This window comes from Protobothrops mucrosquamatus, unplaced genomic scaffold (assembly GCF_001527695.2).
Source record: "Protobothrops mucrosquamatus isolate PMUCROS unplaced genomic scaffold, P.Mucros_1.0 scaffold135, whole genome shotgun sequence".
Lineage (NCBI taxonomy): Eukaryota > Metazoa > Chordata > Lepidosauria > Squamata > Viperidae > Protobothrops > Protobothrops mucrosquamatus.
This window is the reverse complement of record NW_015386502.1, coordinates 218410-236147: the sequence shown is the minus strand read 5'-3', so window position 1 is coordinate 236147 and position 17738 is coordinate 218410. Positions and strand designations below refer to the sequence as shown.

The window sequence follows — 17738 nt, the reverse complement described above, 5'->3', positions numbered from 1 at the left end:
AAAGTTTCAATCAATTATTTGAGCTCCAAGTTATCCAGCCAGCCTACTAGTCCATCCTTAAGCCTCCCCTAAGCAAATATAAGCAAACTTCAAGCTTTTCTATCCAGTGAAAAACATGTTGTTTCTGTCCAGAGAGAAAAAAGCAATTAAAAATTGTTCATCAGTCAAAGATTTATAATCCAAAGTATTCCATCATCTCAATCCATAACGCATATTTCTTCTACAGGTAATTAGCTCCATGGCACAGCTCTAAAAATCAGTTAGTATTTACATTTATAGTCCAGGCAGGCCTGTTTCAAAATAGTTTATCATCTCTACCACACAGATCAGCAACCCAAGAGTTTTTTTTTACCTTTTCCCAGCTGCAGTCTAGAAAAGTGAAAGTTTCCAAGGACAACCAAAGCCTTATCTGGGTTTGGGCTTCAAGCCAAGTTTCCCTTAAATATAAGAAATTGTAGTGCCGTGGTTTGCCACTAGATGTCGTTGATGCTGACTTCCAGCTTTTAAAGTCCAAATTTATATTACAAGCTTTTCGAGTCTCTTTTTTTTTACAAAAAAATCTCAAAAGCGTTTTTAGTCCCCAAATTTCAAAGCTATATATATTGATTCCAAATTAATCTTGTAATTTTCTCTATTTTCCCTCAAGCAATTAATTCACCACTTTTCTTTTCCTGAGGTAATGGATGGAAATTCCCCTTCCCCCTCTCCTCAGGGAGGATTCTTTGCTTTGGGCAGTTTTTTCCAGGGAAAAAAATCTTAAAGTCATAAAGAGAGGATAGGGTCTCACCCAGTTCCATCCACATTGCTCGAAGGTTGCTTGTTAGGGTTTATTTTCTTCGGTTATCAGCAGCTTCTGACTAGCCACATGAATGTAGCCAGTTTTTTCCCTGCCAGTTTGGAGGGCTTTCTCAGATCAAACGGAAGGGCCTCTGCCCTCCCACGATCAATGAAGGTCCCCTCCTTCTTCATTGCCTCTCCGGGGTGACTTTCGACCCTTTTTAAGGTCCCCAGTGGGGTGAAATCAAACACGGAAGATGGGCCCTGTCTTCCTGCATCCATCGCACCGCGATGGCAAACCGGAAGTCCTAAAGAGAAATTTCTTGACAGTTAGAACAAGTAATCAGTGGAACTACTTGCCTCCAGAAGTTGTAGATGCTCCAACACTGGAAGTTTTTAAGAAGAGATAGGACAACCATTTGTCTGAAATGGTACAGGTTTGCAATAGTAGCAAATTTCTGTAGGTCGGGTGTAGGATGAGGGTGAAGGTTCATCCTCCGAGCTTGTGGACTGGTTTCAGTGAAAGTCTTGTGATGGGTCTTGTGATGGGGAGCTTACATCAGGTCAGGGTCATTGGGAAGTGACTCACTCAAAACACCACTCCTGAAGCCCTTATAAACAGAAGAACACTGACACTGACATCCCCTAAATTCTGCTGAAGATGTTACCTAACCTGGTAATGAAATTTTTGGAAACCAACCCACAAGCTCAGGGAATGAATCTTCATCCTCATGATAGGTTTTCCTTTCTGAGCAGGGGGTTGGATTAGAAGACCTCATAGTCCCTTCCAACTCTGTTATTCTGTTATAAGCTGCCTCAATCACCAAAGTAAGTTTAGGTAATGTGCAATGAACTAATGAATACATTTTAAAAGCAAAAGCAAACCAATCAACCAGTAATGACAGAAAAGCTGCATTAAACTTCACATTGGGAAAAACAGCATAAATCAAATAAGGATTAAAATTCAGGGTCATAAATCACCCTGCAGACACCATTAGCCGCAGATAAATAATTATGTTTTACTACACGTATTGCCACAATTAGGCCTTAATATAGACTCATACTACACTTATTTCCACAATTAGGCCTTAATATAGACTCCTACATGTGTTTGGCTGAATTTACTGCCTTTCTTTCAGCATCTTTTTGCAATCCTTTATCTTCCAAAATTTCCCAGAGAGTGGGCCATGACAATTAGCACATGGGGAGAGGCAATTCAAGAGCAATCCTGTCTCAGCCACCATCACTCTCTTTTCCCAAGGTCTCAATCAAATTGCTTATCAGAGCCTGTTCCACGCCAAAGAGTGCAAAACAGAGAGTCAGGTAAATACAAGTTGAAAGTCTTTATTGCCATGTCATAAAGTTCCTGAGAGTAATCAGAGATAGCTAGCCAGAGTTTTAAGACTTGCAAGAGACTGAGTGTAGGTCAAAGAGCCAGAATGACAGGAACAGAGGTCCAGAGTTCAAGAGTTGTGCTTGATGGCTCCTCTTACCACCCCAGGTGCTGGAATGAACTGAATTAGGGCCATTGCTTTCTTCTCCTCTCAAGAATCCTCTCAAAGATCATGCTTTGATCAGGAGCTGATGATGTGCTCTTGAACTAGGCACCCTACCAGGCAGTTTATATAAAGGATAGGAACAACAGTCCAGCAGAACATGATAAAACAGACTGACAATTCACTTAACAGATGACTTAAAGCTAACAGATCATGAATGAAGCATCCTGGATAATCTTAAAGAGATCACTTTTAACGTATTGCAGCATGATCTTTGTGGACTGCAACTCCTTTTGTGAGATGCATGTAGCAAATAATACATATGCATTTTGTGGGTGGGTAAAAAAAATATATTTTCTTCTTACAAGAAATAAGGTCAAAAAGGTAAAGAAGACATGCAAAAGCAGATTTCTATGCAAATCACATATTATTGCAAGAATCAATTACAGGAATAAAAGATTGAATCAGCAGGGATGTAACCTACTAGGGATTAATAAGCATTGAAAGATAAATAAATAAAGATAAAGACAAAGAACTTTCAAAGGAACAATTATTATTTTTTTAAATGAGGTTGATATTTTCAGTATCTACTGAGTCCAAGTTTCAGGGTCAGAGTAGATAAGATGGCAATCTAAAATTTTGCATTGATATGTTTTCCCTTATGGAATACACAGTGGGGTTAGGTACAGGCCGCAGTGAAGGATTATAAATTGTGTAGGTCTGCATTAGAAGATGCCTTTTGATCTGAAGGTTTACTGTGATGGATAGTCTGATTTAGCCTGCCCATAATTTAGCCTCACTCAAGAATAACTATGACATTGTTTAGGCACATAATCAGAGCTATTAAATGAGCAATTAATTATGCTATTAATCTCTGTGCCTTCATTAATTATAACAAAGAGGAATCCCTAAGAGAATCACCTAATAAAATGAACATGCATCCATCTAAATTCAGCTTATCTGTTGGAGCATGAAACAAGTTTTAAGTGGCTGTGTTAAAGTTGTGATGGTACAAAAGAAAAGTGAAAAAATGGCACACTATGACAAATTAAGGAGATGGTTATAGTCAAGCATAATATGGCAAAGATTTGCTAGTACCCCTTTTGTTATGCAAAGTTTATTTTTCAAAATCTAATTGTTTGTGAATATATGTTTCCTTTTCTGGATTTAATATTTGGGGAGGAAGTTCCAGACAAGAGATAACAAGTTGATGATTAAAAATAGGAGAAACTCTGTTATGTGGATAGGGCAAATTTTAAAGAAGATTTTACAATTACATTGCCTTAATCTTATTTTAGGACTTATTTTAAATTTCATATTTCTTTACACAAAATAGCAAGAAGCTAAACTGATGACTTCTTTAGATCACGGTTAAAGGGAACTTTCAGGCCCTGTATAGGGAAATGTAATTTGGAAACAAACAAAAAAGTACCATGGGAATCTTCCATTAGAAGGCTGCTATCCTAAATGCTGAAATCAAATAGGATTGCAAACTCCTGGAATCAAATGTTGTCATATCTGGATAGGACTCTTCTTCAAAAAACATGAAGGAGGAGTGAAACAGAATGAAGAAAATACTTTTCTAGATAGAGAGCCCCTTTTTCAGTAATAACTCTGAAAATAAATTTACTCAAGCCAGTTAGCAATCAAATAGTATCTCCAACTAAAGTGGGGGCATTTAGATAAAAAAGGATGAAGAATCCAATCCCTTCTCTTGGTATTTCAATGGACTCATGCTATTTTGTATGGACTTCTCAAGAAGGAAGGAAGAGAGAGTAATGTAAACTCTTCCCAGAAATGTTATTTAACCTTTTCTTTTATTCTTTTGTCCTGAAAGGTTTTAAGGAATATTATAAACAGGAATTGAAAATTCAGCACATGTCGTATTATAGCATATGTGTTCCATATAGTGTCTACTATGGGAATCAAAATTCAATAATTTAAATAACAATTTCAGGAAACACTGAATTGTTGAAAGATGATCACAATTCAAGTGTTTTGATGCCCTCATTTGAAATTTTGTGAGATTTGGGGAAAGTATGACAACTCACAATATTTCATGATCTTCTGGAATCTTTGTCATCTTTGTCTTTACTTTTTCTCTTATTTTATTTTTGAACACTCCAAGATTCACTGATTAGTAGTGGATGTTAGAGCACAAGTTGGAAACCATTGGTGTACATCATCGCTAACTTACTAGCAAACCTAATCCAATAAAATTCACCTATTGTTTATAAAAAGGCTTTTAATTAATGTTGTAGGAAATTTCACTGAATGAAATTCATCCAAATATTAATGAAAATGCATGATTGTTGGAAATGGCATTATTAGATTACAGAATCATATTAAATACTTTTCAATGCTACCAACAGCTGATTATAAAAAGAAATGTCTCAAAAGTTCTACAAGTGTCCATATTTATTCTTATCTGTATAAAAAAAAGGCAAAGGTTTCCCCTGTCCACTCATACCTTAGGGGTGGTGCTCATCTCCATTTCTTAGCTGAGGGAGCCAGCATTTTCTGTGGTCATGCAGTCAGTGGTATCTATTTATCTACTCACATTTGCATGCTTTTGAACTGCTAGGTGGGCAGGAGATGGGGCAGGTAAGGAGAGCTCACCCACTCACATGGTCCTCAGTTTTCAGCTGACAAGCTCAGGATCTTTAACCACTGAGCCATTGCGTCCTCTAATATGTATAAAAAGGAGAATACAAATAAATAGCTTATACTTCCTCTCACAAACATGCTGGATATTATTTCCCTTGGTTGTTATGGGCAACCTCCTTCTTTAGAGAAGGAGATAGAAACGGGGAGATAGAAATCATAAATAAACCTATCTACCAGCAACATATGGAAAAAGTAAGCAAACAAAAGGACTGACCATGATTTTATAGAAATAATTTTAACACACATGAGGGATTTGTGTCATCTATTGTGATGAGATTTTTCTTTTTAAATGTTCAAAGTTAGAGCAACAGTTTTGCTTATTCCTTTTTGTGTTTAGGTTTGTAGGCCTTTGAGATTGTTTTTAAGCTCTAAGTATTTAGTAACTAAAGGCAATCTCTCATGTTCATGAACCATTTTTGTTTTAAGTGAATATGTTAGAAATATTTAAATTAAATGCAGACTCTCTTTTGCAGCTGCTTTTAGCAGTACTTCACTTATGTCCCAATAGATTTCTTTTCATGTGAGGAGTGAACGAAGGTCAGGAGAATGTACAGCCTTACTGCAGGCTCAGCACATTTTAATGTATTTTAGGCAACTGAAATTCATGTCATAAATCAAAAATCAGAAGAATTCATTTTTGTTGAAGGGCTATGTCTTATCTCATCAGAAGTGAATTATCAAGTATCAGGGCAGTATTAAAATTGAATAATGAAGTAACACCCTTTGGCTGTTTTGAAGGGCTAGCTAATTTAGTTGTGTTAGTCAGTGAGGGAGTGGGTGTTCGTTTTCAGAATATTTGACAAAACTCTGTATAAGCCTCCCGTACTAATCTCTCCAAGTGCTCATCTGGACATGGTTTGCAACTGGATATCTTGCACTAACCAGTTTAATAGGATGCAGAGTTTTTAGGGCAGTTAATAAACTGCATTCTGAGAGAGTCAGGATGCTTCCACAGGTACAAAGGTTCTGCAAAGGTTCTCTAAAAGGCATCACACTTCCAGCAGTTGAGACATGATCCTTTTTTCCTGATTTGAGCTATGATACATTCCTGAGCCCAGTAATTACTCTCTTACACTTTGCTTAGAGCAGCACCAGAGCTGTGCATAAGACCCTGCAGAATCAGCTAGCCAGGATTGTTCTCCAGAGATCTTCAAAAAGACATCTAGAAAGAAAAGCCTGGGTTAGAGAGGAGGCCTTCTGTCAGCCCTCCCAGGTAAACCAGACATGACTAGATGAACTAAATCTACTTTATTGTAAGGCTACATTAACAGAATCTTGCAAGTCTGAAAGTATGAACTTCCTACAGTTACTTTTAATTGCTTGCTTCATTAGGGCATGTCCTTTCTGAGTTTCTTTCTCTGACTATTAAGCCACTGGGAGCTTCTGTCTCTTTTGTCTGATTGTTTCCTAAGTAGCATCTCCTTCCCTTATTCCCCAAGGTCATTGAAATATTCCATTTACAACTTCAGACAGTACTGAAAAAGATTTTTATAGGGATATCTTGCTATAAAGCAATCACACGCACATCCAATACTCTAGTTTCCTAACCTGCACCCCACAGAACTGTGTGGTGACAAAAACTCACCTTAAGAAATAAATCAATGCAATTAGACAGGTCCAACTAGTTTCTTTATTAAGCTGATCACTGGACTCCTAACCAGGAAGAGCCAAGAGCCATAAGACTAATTAGCACAGATCTTATACATGTTTGCAAAGAATTAAAGGGAATATACAGTAATTGGATAATTACTTTGTAATTTAGATAAAGTTTGCTGATGGTATTACTGAAGGAAGCAGAATAGCTTATAACAGCAGTTCTCAAACATTTTGGTGTCAGGAATCCTTTACATTCTTAAAAAATGATTGAGGATCCCAAAAAGTTTTAATTTATGTGGGTTGTATCTATTTATATTTACTGTATTAGAAATTAAAACTGAGACATTTTAAAATATTTATTTGACATCATAGACCTCCTGACAGTTCCCAGACCACACTTTGAGAACCAGTAGCTTATAGCATATAGACATTAACTCATCAGAGACACAGAAGCCATGCAGAGTGTCCCTATTTTATTAGTGCAATAGCATTATTGACATTATAAACTAGGTAGTATGAACAAGGTAAAGTTAATGAATTTATTATCTGTATCCTTTTAGATGATCAGAATTGTGGGAGTATCTGGTCTGCAGGTGAAAGTCAGTCAGTCAGGATGTTATGCCAAAAAGGGAATGAATGAATTAGAATGTATATTGAGATCTTCAAATCTCTGGTTACACTGCAGTTGACCTCATTTTACAGTATCTGCACTGGGGGTGGGGGGGTGGGCTATATATTTACTCAAGTTAGTTCTTTCTAACTATGTTGCTGCCATACTTAGCAAGGCAGGTCAAACAAAGCACCTTTCTAAAACCAGCATTTCTAACATAATTTTTAAGTTCAGAGAGTTTTACCTACTCCAACAATAGATCTTTATCCCACCTATCCTTTAGGAGCTCTAGTTGACGCATATGACGCTTCGTCCTTTAATTTTATGCTCACAACAACCCTGTCAAGTATGTAAGAGTGAGATATGGTGACTAGACTTTTTGCTTTTTGTGTGAATGAGGATAATAATGTTCAGGGTACTGGAAATTAAGTTTTATGAATGATATTTGAGAGAAGTAGGTATCTTTGGCTTTGGGAAAGGATAACCGAGAAGATACATTTTTCATCAAGAGGCCTTAACATTCCTGTGAACAAGACACATAAAAAATAATACTGCATGTATGAGTTAAATATATATATATATATGTTAAGTCGGAAGCTGGACTGCCACCTGCTGAGGATGTTTTGTTGGTAACCTTACATTAGCCACCTAAGTGGCCCCTTCTGTGAAATGTGTGGAGCCAGATATTAGGGCAGCATAAAAGATTCAAACTGTATTTCTGAAAATGAATTGAATAAAAAAATAGAGGTACAATTCACTTTTTAAAAAAATAATCCAAATGTGCAAATAGATAATTGCAGTCTTAATTTTCCAGTTTATGATTCATAAACTGGCAGTGAGAAACAATGATTTATGTTCCTAGCATACCAGCAGAAAGAAAAGACAAAAGTAATAGTGATATCCTGGTACCTTTGAATGCAGTTGATGTCAAGTGTGTGTTATTTGAATCAGTGGCCAATTATTTTTCATGCAATGTTTAAATTGGCCTGTTTAGGCTTATTGGATGCAAAAGAAAAGCTGAAATGTTGTACATTGAATAATGAGAGGATAGAATTTTGGCTGCTGCCTGTAACTATGTAAGAATGAGGAATGGTCCACATAATTTATGGTATAAAGAAATTGGTTCTTCAGCATAGCCAAAGGTACAAATCTATTGGCAGGCTACACTGTCCCACTCAACCATATGTTTCCTATACAGAGTAGGCAACATCTCTAACCTTCTATTTCTGCAGCGTCTGCTGTTTTAATAATCAAATTATTCCACTACTCAAGATAAAGGACCATCTGTGTTCTTGCTAGATGCTTTTAAGTTGATCTAAAGACATGGATGTAGTCATATTTTTCAAAGATCTTAATCATTGTCCTATCACTTGCACCTCCATAAACAGCCCAGAAAATAAACCACCGGAAGTCATTATCAATGAATATGCACAAATACAGCTGCAAGACATGGTCCAAAAAATGCGAGAAAGAACAGCTACTTATAAGGAAAAGGTGACTAATCCAGTAATCTCTTCACCTGAAATCAGTCCAACTGCATGTAAGTTGTGAAAGCTGTATCCTTTTAACTTATATTGTGTTACGAGCAGTGGTGGGATTCAGCCAGTTCGCACCACTTCGGCAGAACTGGTAGCTAATTTTTTGTTGCCCGGGCCCAGAATGGACTTTCAGAAGTGGCATCCACATAGAGAACCAGTTGTTCACATATTTGAATCCCACCACTGGTCACGAGTGGCTTGAAGATAATGAATTGGGATTGTGAGCCAGGTTCTCCATATGGTTTAATTATAGGGTATTACCATCCTGGTCAGATATGTACAGTACTAACCCAGGAAGTTATTCTTTATCTACCTAGTCATTTTTATAGTTTATCCAATGCTTGACAAGAGTCTTAATTATTCAGCCTCAAAGAAATATCAGTATCAGTATAATTAGTATATAGTAAGCTGCCTGTATTTTTCTGGGTCACAAGTATTTAGCTCTGTAAAATAGTGTTCTTCAAAAGTTTCAGTAGGCCTGTGATCCCAACTTGAAATACTTAATTTACTTCCAAGAACACCCACAGCGTGGAAATACATAGGGTAGCAGGATATTTTGGGAAGAAGACAATCCTGCATACAAGCAATCCTCAACTTGCAACCATTCATTTAGTCCCTGAAAAAAGTGAGTTATGCCCATTTTTCTACACTTACGACTGTTGCAGCATCGCCATGGTTACATGATCAAAATTTGGGCACTTGGTGACTGGCACGGTGTGCACTGATCTGGAATCATGTGATCACCATTTGCGACTTTCCCAGCCAGTTTCCTACCAGCAAAGTCAATGGGGGAAATCAGATTCACTTACCAACCACATGATTCCCTAACAACTGTGGTGATTCACTTAACAATTGTAGCAAAAAAGCTCATAAAATGGGGCACAATTCACTTAACAAGTGCATTGCTTTACAAAGGAAATGTTGAGATCAATTGAGGTCGTAAGTCAAGAACTAACTGTATTTGCGGTTTCCACCAGGTGAAGGGTGTGAAGGTTGCTTATTAATTGTTATTTGTCTTTTGATTTGTCTCTTTCTCTGTTTATTTTTTCATTTTTGATTCCCAGAGTCACAATGTTCAAGCTGGAAAACCACATGAACTGTAAAAATATTTTTTAAATCATGACTGAAAGTGAAGATATATTTGCCCAGTCAACCTATTATGACATTCAGAGAGTATTTTCAATAAAATACAATTACATAAGTTTTGGTGCACTAAAATAACCTCCCTATTTACCATCCTGCTCATTTAGTTATTAATAATTTAAATGCATTTTTATGTTGAATAGTTTCATTATGCCAAAGTAAGATGTGAATCTTATCTGAAATCAATATTCATCATATTTAACAATTGGGAGAATAAATGTATATCTCTTTCCAAAAAAGATAACAAGAAGTATATCTGTAGTATATTCTATAGTTCAGTGAAAATTTAATTAACTGAATTTAAAAGACACAAAATATATAGAGGAAAATTGAGGTTATAATGTCATATCTCTTTTTGTAATTTTGTAAAAAGAAAAAAAAAGTAGAAGCCTAAACTTTAAAATGCTGTCTAAATGTTTCAGTGTTTTTACTCCTGAAGCATTATTCACACAGTTCACACAAAAAAATATTTTGTTCTGTCTTTTATTCAGGTACACCTAGGTAGGAATTAGCCTCTGTACATGGCATAGAGATCAGAGGTTCAGGAGAAAATTTTATAAACACTTTGAAAAATGTAAGGACACATTACAATTTAACTTACCTCTAATCAGAAGCTGATTAGTCATCAGTATTCAGAAAAACTCTTTTGGAGTTCAACACTAAAGTTAATACTTCTTTTATCATGAAGCTACATGACACAATTGCAGGTGCTCTTTATTTAATGTCTGCCTTGAACAGTGACCAAAAATGATGAAAACTTCAGACTAATCCTCGCATTTATGACCATTGCAGTTCTGTAAAGCAAAAAAAAACTGAAGTAAGACCATAAGCACAGTCATGGTTTCACTTAGCATCTGCTTCACTTAACAACTGAGTTGTCAGTTTCAATTGTAGTCACTAAATAAGGACCACTTATGTAGTTTCAGTGAAACTGGTGCATTTGAGAAAGTAGTATTAACTTTCTGACTCTCTAAAATTTGTTTAGCACCCCAAAAGCAGCCCCCACCCCCTGCTGCCAAAGAAGAAAAGAAAGAGGAAAAAAAAGAAGAAAGTAAATCTGAGGAGAAGCTAAGTTCTACAGTAAAGAAGCGATCCATGAAAGAATATATGAAAAAATTTAAACTGCCAGAAACCATAGATGCATTCACAGGTAATAATCCAATTCTTCTGGTTAGAAGGAAGTGCTCTGGAGATAGTGAAATTCTCAGTGATTATCTCCAGACATGTAAAGATCTTTGCACTATAGATAAGTAAGCATGTTTTTCTCTTTTGCTAACTTAGACTAATTATTAGCTCTCCCTGAAATATGGAATCTATTAATTGAAGATAGTGACTGAAGATGAGCCTTCTAAAAATAACTTTAGTATACAGGTTAACAAATAAATAAACTATGCATCAGTTATCAGACTGCAATTAAACATAGCAAATTATGATAATTTCCTCAGGTGTTTCATTTATTTTTCTCAAAAAATGCATTCCAAAATCCCAATGATAGTAATTTAAGCAAGCATATTATTTTTCTTTTCCAGATCGTCGCTATATAATGTGGTTATTCTTAGTTACTGTTGCTTATAACTGGAACTGCTGGTTCATCCCACTGCGATTAGTATTCCCAGTTCAAACATCAAGCAACACAGTATACTGGATTGCTGTAGACATCTTAAGTGACATCTGCTACATCTGTGATCTCTTGTTATTTCAGCCTCGAGTACAATTTGTGAAAGGGGGAGATATAATAGTAAGTAGTAGAAGAAGAACTGAGAACCCTGAAGCATAGTGGGTTGGGTTGATGTTTCTTACCAGAAAACATTAGATTCAAAAGTCCACTCATTGATGAAGTTCAATGTTATTTGGGGATTAGAACAGAGTGCCTTTTGTGCTACAAGCAGAACCCAGAAAATCATTGGAGGGCACCTATTACTATTGGTACTATCTTTGTGTTGTTTTGCCACAAGTCATTGCAGTTCTATTTGCAGGTCTTTCTATTTTGTGATTTTCCCCAGTTCATTCCCTTCTGTTCTGCAGTCTCCAGATACCACTACATCCACTATCCAGACATTTTTGTCTTTCTTATTTACAAATGTTATGTCTGGGGTGTCTGTTTGAATTCCAAAATCCAGGAACACTTTAATTTCTTCATTTTCTATTACTTTGGCTATGGTCTCACCAGTTCCTGCCTAAAGGCAAATGGTATTTCTTGGAGATAAGTGAATTCTGACTTGTTACTGACCCCGAGGATCTACTTTTCTAATCTGAAAGGGAATATTTATATGTGTTCAACAGGATATAAATGGGCAAAAAAAAAAAATCCTCAAAGCTACAATGCAGAAAAAGAAGATGTCTGCCTGTTAGTGCAGGCTGCCAGTGTTGTTACTGAGTACACCCAATCCAAACTCAAGAATGATTTTCCATTTGTAAAAAAAATCAGAATAACAAAACTAATATTAACACTGCATTATTAGCTGTGATAACTATTTTAGTTTAATAGTGCCAGGTCCAAGCCTAAAGGTGACACAGTGAAATTGAATCGGATCCAATTCTTTATTTGTTTACACCTAATAGACAGAATCTTGCTAAACCTTCTAACCTAAACAGATACTAAATCTATAACCCTCTACCCTAATAGATGTGTCCTGAGGGATTCTGAGCTGTGGCTACCCTGAACCTTTTCCCCTGCTTCCTCATCTAGCTTGGGACTGCAAAGTCTCTTAATTTGGTCTTCTCTCTAATGAAAGGTACTGCCTCCTCCCTCTGTGCTGCCAAGACTCTCCTCCACTGTTTCTCCAAGTGCTCATTCCATCACAAACAGGAAGCATCATTTGTTAATAAACTAGCCTGGAACTTTCTGCTGAATAGCTTTTTTTTACAATAATATTGTAATTATTATATTGTCATAATTGCTATTATGTAAACCAATGTTTCTCAACCCCAGCAACTTTAACAGGTATGGACTCTTAAAACTGGCTGGGAGACTTCTGGAATTTGAAGTCCATGCCTGAAATATTGCTGAGTTTGAGACATGCTAATATAAATCATTTAATCTGCCTTTCTTAGTAGTATCTTGGCTGAGAGCTCTTGCTTACCTTCTTTCCTGGTTCCTCTTTCAGTTCTTTCTCCTACCCCCTGGCTAGTATCACATTTTCCTACAGCTCTTACATGCTAGAAACCAGGACTGCAATGTAAAACCTTTAATTTGGCCACTGAGCCTTTTAAACCCCATCAACTTCCTTTAAACCCCATCAACCCAAGAACAATCCTGTTCATTTTCAGTCAAGAAGACAGTTCCAATTATGCAATCAGTTCTTTTAAAATGCACATGGAAGGCAACACTTATAAGCAGGCTGTTGCCAAGTGAGAGAAGCCTAGATTTATTTTTAGAGTTCTGTTAAACTTCTTTGATGAGGAGATAGCACGGTTTCCCATGGAGAATAACTTAAAAATAAACAACTAATCATTCTTAATAGATGCAATGCTGACAGTTCTAATGCTAATGAGAGCACATCTATCCAGTTTCCTAAATGAAACCATTTGTACAATAGCGTTACTTCCAATGGCTTATCCCTGCTACAATTGCTACCAATAGATTTCAGCAAAGATTGATTACAATAATCATTACATTTTTCCTTAAAAAAATATAGCAAAACCCAAATAAAAAAGTGTGTATTTAAAATGAGGCTGAAGATTTCTCATCCAAAACCATGCATTTTATTCTCTATTTTTCTTCTAGTCTGTTTTTCATATTTTGTTTTGAAAAAGGCCCTCTTCTGACAGTATTTCAGCAGGATGATCTTTTTTTTTCTTCTCCCTGTTCAGCATATTGGTTCTCTAAGTCTCATTAAGAGCATGTAGTCAATCTATTCTTACAGAACATCTCCAGTTTAATGTCCTGTATCTCCAGGGCTGAGAAAGACAGGCTTAAAACATTGAAAGGCACTTAGCAACAGTATAGGCAATACTGAATTAATTGTTTCCTACTTAGGTACCGTGGAAGGAAGTTCTGATGTTTCCATATTACTCAATATTTCAATATTACTCAAAGTCTAAGAACAAGTAATGCATCAAAGGAAAGTCTTAATAGTGGTTGAAATCACACTTGTTTTATATTTCTAGGTGTTTTAAATAATGTGCTGATTCCTAAATTTTGTTATTTGAAGGAATCTATGCCATAATTATAAAGCCTTAGTGTCAATATTGTCTCAGGATTTCTGACAACTCAAGCTGGCAGTTAGATAATTTTCAAAGTTTCGTTCAAATCTATAATCAGGTTTAGGAGTTCTAGATAAGGTCTCTGCTGAGAGAGAAATTGAGACTGCATAAAGCAATCAAATGAGCTTTTCAATAAAGTCCCTGTGAATACGGGTAGTGCTCAACTTATGAACACAATTGAGCCCAAAATTTCTGTAGCTAAGTGAGACACTTGTTAAGTGAATTTTGTCCCATTTTACAATCTTGCTTGCTGCAGTTGTTAAGTGAATTTGTGCCCATTTTATGGCCTTTCTTGCCACAGTTGTTAAGTGAGTCACTTAAGTTGTTAAGTTAGTAACATGATTATTAAGTAATTATGGCTTCCCCGTTGACTTTGCTTGTCAGAAAGTGACAAAAGGTACTGTCATGGTTCTGACAGATTAAACTCTTCAAAAGAACTTCGAGGCATTGTTTACCTTAAAGAATCTTTTATTTGAGAAACAAAGTATCGGCACTACATAGTTGAAACCAAAAACTAAATTCCTCTCCCCTGGATACAAAGTAACAAAGCACAATTCCCTCCTCCAATAAACAGTCATAAATTACATTCCCCAATTAGCTTGAAGCGCGGGCTTTCTCCCCAGCTCTCCAGCACCCAAAACTCTATCAACTCTGGACCCAATGACCTTGGGTTCCCATGGCTGAAGTATTATTGTTATGACTAGCTGGACCTTCATCCCCATTCCCCCTCCCAGCATCAACTAACTCTAAAAGCAATAGATAAAATGATTGCATTTCCATCTGTTGTTAAAGCAAGAATATCCAATGTTAGCAGCGTTGACAGGTACACTACAACCATCATAAATATGAGTCAGTTGCCAAGAGTCTGAATTTTGATCACATGATCATGGGGATGCCGCAAAAGTCATGTGTGAAAAAGTCACTTTTTTCAGTGCTGTTGTAACTTTGAATGGTCACTAAATGAACTGTTGTAAGTCAAGGACTACCTGTAATTTAAGACCCATTGTTTTCAGCAGAGCTAAGATGTAGCTGATTATTGGGCTGCAATATACTTTTGAGAGTACCTCCAGGAAATTTTTATCTATATCCTTTAGATAAATAACTTTGCAGTGTTTAAATAAGATAAATATATATTATATTTTGTAAGTGATTATGATGTGATCCTTTACCACTTACTAATTCTCCTATGTAATTGAGGTTATTGAATTTGATTGTCTCCTCTTTCTGTTTCTACTTTTAGACAGATAAAGTAGAAATAAAAAAGTCCTACCGGAATTCATTAAAATTTCGGGTAAGTAAGATGAGTAAATTGGGTAAGCTTGATAAGATATCAGTTACTCTAATTCATTTGAGAGACTATGGTTTTATTATTATATATATATATTTAATATGGCAATTCGATAATAAGTTTTTCACAAGTTTTAATTATTGAATTTTTATATGTGATCAAATAAACATTTTCAACCCATCCATTGCATAAATGAAATATCTTCCTTAGTTCTTTTATTTACAGTGGTGATATGTAAAGACTTCAATAAGAATTTTAAGGAGAATTTAACTGATTTTTTTCACAACTTTCTGATGGGAAAAGGCAGCTGTGTTATGTTTGAACTATCCTGAATGCAGCATCCTTGCTGCTTTGTTTTATTCACCGTTAAAGATTATACTTCAGAATGAAGTGTGGGAAGTGGTACAATTCTCTTGGTTCTTCCTTTTAATTTTCTAATTAAACATAGTATCCTTTTGAACCAACTATAGAGAATGGCAGTCATTCTTCTCCTTTTTCTATGTCCAGTTATTAAAAAATGCTGATGCTGGGGAGAGATTGAGTCCAAAATCCTTGGTTTGTTGGGTGGTGCAAAGCTGCTGAGAGACAGTATGCATTGTCATGGCTGCAAATATGAGTACACAGATAATACTCAGTTGTATATCTCAAGTGATGCTATCAAGATATTGTCCCAATATCTGGTTGTCACAGTACCCAGAAATTGTCAAGATCTGGATGGAGATGTTGAGGCTTAGACTGAACCCTAACAAGACTGAGTAGCTGTGAATTCATGGACCATGTGTTCTGAACATTTTCCCACTGCAGTTTTGAATGAAGTTGCACTTCCACAGAAACTACAACTGGTTCAGAATGAAGTCAACCAGTGGAATAGCTTGCCTCCAGAAATCGTGGGTGCTCCATCACCGGAGATTTTTAAGAAGAGGGTAGACCAGGCATATCAAACTCGTGACGTCATGTGATGTTGTGCAACGTATCGTGACTTTTTCCCCATTGCCGGCTATGGGGTGGGCGCAGTTTCGGCGTGACGCATTCAGCCCACAGGCTGGCAGTTTGACATGCCTGGACTAGACAATCACCTGTCTGAGATGGTATAGGTTCTCCTGCTTGAGCAGGGGACTGGACTAGAAGACCTCCAAGATCCTTTCCAGCTCTACTCTATTCTAAGTTATAGGTGTCCCTTTTTATGCCTGTGTAACATTCTGCTATGCAAGCTGCCCTGATTACCAATAGGTTTCTGAGTACAATTTAAGATGATGGTAATTTCCTAGGAAGCCCTATATGGCAGAGGACCTAGTTATTTGAGAGGCTGTGTTTAACCATTAGTTCTGCCAGTCCCAAAGGAGTTGGTAAAACTGGGTCCCATCTATTAATATCACTTTATAGGACCCAGGAGACCTCCCATCTCTGCCACAGTGCCTGTCCTCTAAACCAGTATCCCCCTGGAAGTAAAACTATCATATACTGTTTTTCTTCAAATAAGTCCTGATGGCCTGTCTGTTTCCACAGCCGTTAGGCTGGGACAGGGTGTGTATCTACTATAGGACTGATTTTGTACATCTCTAGTTTATGGATATTCCCCCTGTTTGTGTTTTCTAGTAGACATTGTTCTACTGATTTGAACTGCACTGTTTTTAATTTTGTATGTTGCACAGAGTCATGAATCAGTACCCTATGTATGAATACACAGACTAAAACAAAAATATATCAATAAATAAAATACTTAAACCAATGGTTTACAAATAATGAAACAATTATTAGCTGGGGAAAAAATCAAAATATTTCAAAAATCAACTGATTTCTATTTTGGCACTCAGGGAACGTACTTAACTGCCAAAGGAAAACAAAGGAAAGACATAGGGGTGGTAAGGAAGAAACAGTGCCTAAATGAAAAGGCAGTCACTGGGAGAACAACCCATAGAGGACCCAGTCCGCGAGGCTTGTCTTTCCTGCATGGGTGAAAGGTCATGGCCAAACAGTGGCCATAGTCCAGATTGGTGCCAGATTGGCCCCAATGCCACTCCACCGGATTACAGACTGAAATTTCTGAAACCAGTTTAAGAAATATCTGTGGGAAGTGTGGGAATCAAATGGGGTAGGCTGTAACGCAGAAGCCCCTTATTTTGTCATTGATCTCTAGAAATGGAATAGACTAAAACCAACCAGAATACTTTGCTAAATTTTAACCGTAGGCCGAAGAAATAGCTTCACTCAGTGAAGGTGAAATAGGCGGTACCTAAACTTGACAAATGAATAAAATAAATTAATAAATTAAAACATTATAAACGTAGATCATTCCGGGTTTCTGTTGACATCTTTCAAAGATAGACACATTACATCATTATTGATGTGTTCTCAATTAGACACATTTCTGACAAATAGTCAGAAATCAATAAGCCAAATTAAATTTGAGTAACTTT

At 36.5% G+C, this 17738-nt stretch overlaps 1 protein-coding gene across 1 annotated transcript in view; it reads left to right on the top strand.

The window, feature by feature from the left end:
- The window catches only part of CNGB3 (cyclic nucleotide gated channel beta 3), a 60967-nt gene that overhangs the window by 25873 nt on the left and 17356 nt on the right, over window positions 1–17738 (top strand). Inside the window, exons 5-8 of the mRNA XM_029283558.1 lie at window positions 8535–8686; window positions 10813–10977; window positions 11357–11565; window positions 15274–15324. Of these exons, the coding sequence (XP_029139391.1) occupies window positions 8535–8686; window positions 10813–10977; window positions 11357–11565; window positions 15274–15324 (577 nt within the window). The remainder of the gene's footprint in view (window positions 1–8534; window positions 8687–10812; window positions 10978–11356; window positions 11566–15273; window positions 15325–17738) is intronic.